Raw genomic sequence first — 6,023 nt, 5'->3', positions numbered from 1 at the left:
TTGTATGTACAAATTCGGTAAAAGTGGTATCCAGTGATGGCAGAATCGAGGTCTAAAAATTGTTGTTCTGATATTTGAAAACATCTGTGGTGATCTGTGACACAGATATTCCATAACGGTCACTGTCTTTCCTAAGAACGTCCGAAAATGTAAACTAGCAAAAACTATCACGTATCTTTTGTGGATAGAATGTAGTGGTCCATTTTTATTGATGTTTTTAAATGCATCGACCTATTTCATATGTTTTTGAATATAGAAAAAGACATATTCTTATAGTTTTTGTCCCTGCCAAAGAAAGGATCACGGATAATAATTCAAGCCATTTGTTTTAAGCATTCTTGTATGTAATCGTCAAATGCGCGAATAAGAAATATATTCATTTTATTTGGAAATTAACAACAGCTAAAAACTTAATAAATTTTTAGGTATTCAGAATCATAACTAATTTTAAAACAAACATAAAAAAAAAAAAATGCATCGTTCGTTGCGCTTACTCGATAATTAGATTCATACTGTGTCTTGTATCAATCAGAAACAAAACATGAAAGACGGTTGAGTCAATCACAGAGCACTGCATGTTGATAATATAAATCCTTGACGAAAAGTTATCTGACTATACTTACCTTGACTTTATCGAACTTTCCCCTTGATTATATTGTATTTACCCGGTTAACTATATCATTATCTTGATTTTGTCATTGGTAGTATTTTTATTATCTCTGGTTCACATGGGACGAATATATGGGACAAAAACGAGTACAATTAATGCATTACATCTTTTATTTCTAAAATGCACTACCCGTAATTAAATTGGTGCTCCAGAATCATATACAACTGATATCACTTTTGAATAACAAAAAAACATCTATTATAAAGCATGCACTAACAAAAAGTGATATTTTATTTTGCACTATTATAAATAAAACTGTAAATAAGGGAAGTAATTTTTCAAGCTTAGCTCTACAATAACATTTTGAATTATTACTGGTGAATATTATCTTTCGTAAAAAATATCTTGACTCGCAAACTTGTGCAATACAAAAATATTCTCTAACTATATCCATGCAATAAAATGATTTAAAGATGATTCAGATTTGATCATCACTAGACATGCTATTAATTAGTGTTCTGTTAGGTTAGAAAGCGACATTTGGTTGAGAATAAAGAAGCCTTGCATTTGTATATCACTACCAGTTTCCTCTGTTTAAAGAATGAAATAATAACTTGGCTGTGAATTAAGTCAAAATTAAAGCAAAAAAAAAAACCCCACTTATCTCAAAACAAGTTAATTTAGCTAAAATAAATATTTAACTATGTTATATTAGTCTCAGCTACAAAATGACAAAGCATTACTTTTATATTATAAAAAATAAGACGTGGTATGGTTGCCAATGAGACAACTCTTTTCCAAAGACCATATGATTGATTATAGGTCATGTTAGTTTATGATATAGTAATTCGGTCACTATTAAAAGTAAGATATCAAATACATGTACATATAAAAGTGAACGTCCACAAAATAAATTCACTTCATTCTGTTCAATGATAGAACAGGACTGGTTGAATTACACTCTACTATAATGAACTTCGTGATTTTTGCTTTGGCGGCCGTCTTTATTGGATTTTCAAGTTCTACCGAAGATGATTTTAGCCGACTCTTTTATGACAACAAGGAAACGTTTGTGGATAGAAGGATAGTCTTTGAAAATCCATTACCGAAATGGCTACGTGGTTCTCTGGTAAGATATTGTCAATTTCTAGAATAAATTATTTGTCTCCATCTTAATAATAAAAAAAAAAACCATTTTGGAGGGAATTCTCTTTCACGTTTTCCTCAATATTTTGCAATATCTTGTTTTTTAAGAATTGTCATCCATTTAAAACATTGCACATCAACCTATATATTTCTCAATATTTAAAGAAAACCTACATTTCAGATAAGTCTTTTGAAATTTATGATCTTTCTAATATATTTGTCAAGCAGTTTAACATTATTTTTTTCACAAACATTTTGATTAAAAATTCAGAGATTTATTTTTTTCCAATGCTTTACTCTTAAAAACAAACAAACACACACACATACTTTTTTATGTATTATTCTTAATTTATTTTAAAAAAATAACAGAATTTACTGTTCCAGATGGAAAAATATGTCATTACTGTATGATACCCTGCTAATTATTAATTAGATATAAAACCTTCAATATTTTCATATCGATCATGAACTATATTTCATTAATATTATTTACAGGTACGAACCGGTCCCGGGATGTTTGGGAATGGACCAAGAAATTTTACACATGCTTTTGATGGTTTTTCCAAGATTCATAGTTGGAAATTCTATGGTAATGGTACAGCATCTTTTTCAACGAATTTTGTGCGTTCATCTGTCTATAACACTTCCATAAAAATAAATAATATTGACAATTACTTAACATTCGAAAAGCCTACTCCACCATTTTCTTTAATGCAAGAGGAACTTGGGATCTTGAAGGGAATGGATAATATGAATATCAACGTTTATAGATTTTTTAATTCAGGCACGGGACAATATGAATATGCAACTTTATCAGATACATGGAAAATGTACCAAATAGACCCACTTACGGTTGGAACCATTTCACCTGTAAATGCAATGAAACCATCTGTTCCACAAGACTTCGTTAGTTTGATGTCGTCCGCCCATCCAGTCCCGGAGTACGGCACTGGACACCATTTTACTTTTTTAACCAGCGTCAGTGTTCTTCCTGGAGTTCAGAGTCGATTATCACTCATGCGAATAAAATCTACATATGAAAGGGAATTAGTTGCACAATGGGGAGTTGACAAGGCGCCTTATATGCATTCTTTTTCTGTTACTCCAAATTACGTCATTCTGCTTGCTGCACCTTATTTTGTGAACGTAGAGTGGATGCTGAAAAATGCAGATGCCTATTCTGGCCTCCAATGGTTTCCGAAAGAAAAAGCTAATTTTTACGTTATTGAGATAAAAACTGGTAAAGTTACTACTATCTCCACACCAATAACTAACCCTACACATCATGCAAATGCTTACGAAGAAGATAACAACATTATAATTGATATATGCACTACTAAAGATCCATTTTTCGCCACAACTTTTGAGGTTGGTGTAATTAGAGATGTAGACAAAAGAAATAAGGCAGACTTTACGCCACTCTTCAGTCGATATACTATAAACCTAGAATCAAAAACAGCCATGGAAACAAAATTTCCACCTAATTCGTCGTTTCCGTTTCTAACCTATTTCGATATTCCTGCTATCAATGAAAACTATAGACATAAAAAGCATTGTTTTGTTTACGGTGTTTCATTTAAAAAAGACTTTAAATCTTTCGCTAGAACTGCACTTGTGAAGAAAGACACTTGTGGCAAAAATAAGGACAATGCCTGGTCATTGGATGGACATTTTCCAATGGAAATGTGGTTTGTTCCAAGACCAAACTCTACAGAAGAGGACGACGGTGTTCTACTCACTCCAGTTCTTAATGGAGCAAAGAAAGAAAGTTATCTAATGATACTTAATGCTACAACAATGACTGTGATGAACAGAGGTTACTTAAATACATCACTTCCTTTCACCATTCATGGGCGCTTCTTTCCGGACGTTGTTTAAGTATCAATTGCAACAATAACATTAAAAAAATTATGACTATTTCACGACATTCCTTTGTAAACATGTGGGCATGTAGAGGCAAGTGGGCAACGTATCTGATATTTTTTCACAGCCATCTATAAGTGTGTTTTTGAAAGTATGACTGTACAGAAAAACCTCTACACCCTACTTCTACTGGGGAGAGCCACGCTTTCCAACATCTCTCTCTACATGTTGTCATCAGCTCTGTGTACTTTTCCTTCTTCCGCTGGTATGCCTCTTCACATCTCTCTTCCCAAGGTACTGTCACTTATAATGCAACTATCATCTACAATGTCTGGGCGTAGGGATTCTGGAAACATAAGCTTCTTACCAATGTCAGACCTCATGTCCCATTCACTGCCTTTGTCTTTACATTATATTTAATGTAACCTCCTTGTCCACACTGACCAATACCCAAATTTCATCATTTATTTAAACAGGGTTGATATCTCACTAAACATGTTTAACTCCGCCGCATTAATGCGACTGTCCCAAGTCAGGAACCTGGCCTTTGTTATTCTTGTCTTTTTTTTTTTTTTATTTCAGTTCATTGATATGCTTAGGATATGAGTCATGATGACGTCCATTTTACTGAACTAATACACATTTTCGTTTAGGGGCCGGATTTTTGCGGGATTTTCTGGCTGTGTTGAAGACCAATTGGTGGCCTTCGGCTGTTTATTACACTTTGGTCGGGTTCAGTCCCCATCTTCATTCTCTACTTTAAGCAATGTATTTTGCTCTTTGTGATAATTTCATCTTAAGGAAGACATTTTTCTACATTAAATCATTCTATAATTTTCTGAGAGCTAAGAAGGTAGATTAGACATATATGGAACAATATTAATGTGTCAACCGTTTTTGTTGTGACCAAGGATATTCATACTGTTGAAATTCATAGGGATTCAACGATAATCTACACTGACAAAAGACAACAGTGCCAGAGATCGTCCGATAGAGATAGCAAATACAGGATAAAGGACAATTAATTAGTTGGGGTTGTATGGTCAAGGTATCAAAAACATCGCTTACACAATGTGAAACTTTATAACACAGTTCGCGAAAGGTGTATAGCCATTTCCTTTATTTGAGCCACGATAAGGTCAAACTTTTTTTCAGTTTAAAGACCTTAGGTGGTCTGCTGATAAAAAAAACCTGGTATCTGATCTAGTTATGAAGTTAATCACTGAATCTGTGACCTTTTGTGTCCCAATTATTAATCAAATATTAGCTACAAACGTTGTTGACAATGGGGTTAATCAAAGGGTATAATAGTACTATGCGATTAGATGTAAAATAAAGAGTTTCATATTAGGAAAGGCTGAAAAATTTACTTCATTTTTCTGTTTTCATTATAGGGAAAGAAAATCTAATCATAACGGACTTGCATCAAAGAGTGATATATAAACAAAATGTTCAAAAAAGAATTATCAAATCAAAATTAAGTAAAATATTACTAGTAACTTTAATTGATATTAAGCTGATAATCATGAGATAAAGTGCTTCAATTGTGAGTAAACAATAACAATCAAATGGAATGATTCTGTATGTATTGGGATGTACATTACATCAAAATAAAGCAATCAATAGTTGATGCAATATAAAATTACAGGACAAGTCTATTTCACGATTTTTTTTTACCTCAATACAATAATTCTTCACAAAAGCTAAATTTAAATAGTTTTCTAAAAAAAACAAAGAGTATGTGGTTATATACAGATAAATGAAAATCAAACATGAAATATGGATTGTTATTTATGTATTATTTATGTATCATTGTCATTTTGTTTATTTTCTTTGGTTACATCTTCTGACATCAGATTCGGACTTCTCTTGGACTGAATTTTAATGTGCGTATTGTTATGCGTTTACTTTTCTACATTGGTTAGAGGTATAGGGGGAGGGTTGAGATCTCACAAACATGTTTAACCCCGCCGCATTTTTGCGCCTGTCCCAAGTCAGGAGCCTCTGGCCTTTGTTAGTCTTGTATTATTTTAATTTTAGTTTCTTGTGTACAATTTGGAAATTAGTATGGCGTTCATTATCACTGGACTAGTATACATTTGTTTAGGGGCCAGCTGAAGGACGCCTCCGGGTGCGGGAATTTCTCGCTACATTGAAGACCTGTTGGTGACCCTCTGCTGTTGTTTTTTATTTGGTCGGGTTGTTGTCTCTTTGACACATTCCCCATTTCCATTCTCAATTTTATTGTAGTGTTCCACTTCAAACTTTTAATGAACCATTCTGAAATAATCATGAATTTTACTAATAAAAGAATGCAACTTTGCATCCACATAACTTTGAAATGATCACAATGTTTATGTTTCTGAACATAACTATCAGCTCTTATGGAAATGCTTTACAAATA

At 32.9% G+C, this 6,023-nt stretch overlaps 1 protein-coding gene across 1 annotated transcript; it reads left to right on the top strand.

Annotated features, from left to right (window-relative positions):
* The first annotated feature begins 1,486 nt into the window (after positions 1–1,486).
* Positions 1,487–3,673, top strand: LOC143067952 (beta,beta-carotene 15,15'-dioxygenase-like). Its single transcript, XM_076241619.1, has 2 exons — positions 1,487–1,739; positions 2,252–3,673. The coding sequence occupies exons 1-2, from the start codon at positions 1,581–1,583 to the stop codon at positions 3,632–3,634; spliced, it is 1,542 nt and encodes a 513-aa protein (XP_076097734.1). The 5' UTR covers positions 1,487–1,580; the 3' UTR covers positions 3,635–3,673.
* Positions 3,674–6,023: the final 2,350 nt, after the last annotated feature.

Source organism: Mytilus galloprovincialis, chromosome 3, assembly GCF_965363235.1.
Source record: "Mytilus galloprovincialis chromosome 3, xbMytGall1.hap1.1, whole genome shotgun sequence".
NCBI lineage: Eukaryota > Metazoa > Mollusca > Bivalvia > Mytilida > Mytilidae > Mytilus > Mytilus galloprovincialis.
This window is presented reverse-complemented; position numbering and strand designations above follow the sequence as displayed.

What these genes read in the sequence shown, in the direction of transcription:
- LOC143067952 (XM_076241619.1), top strand. Translation starts at nt 1,581, where the DNA reads ATGAACTTCGTGATTTTTGCTTTGGCGGCCGTCTTTATTGGATTTTCA. An exon ending in AATGGCTACGTGGTTCTCTG is followed by an intron (nt 1,740 to 2,251) that starts GTAAGATATTGT and finishes TATTATTTACAG; the next exon opens with GTACGAACCGGTCCCGGGAT.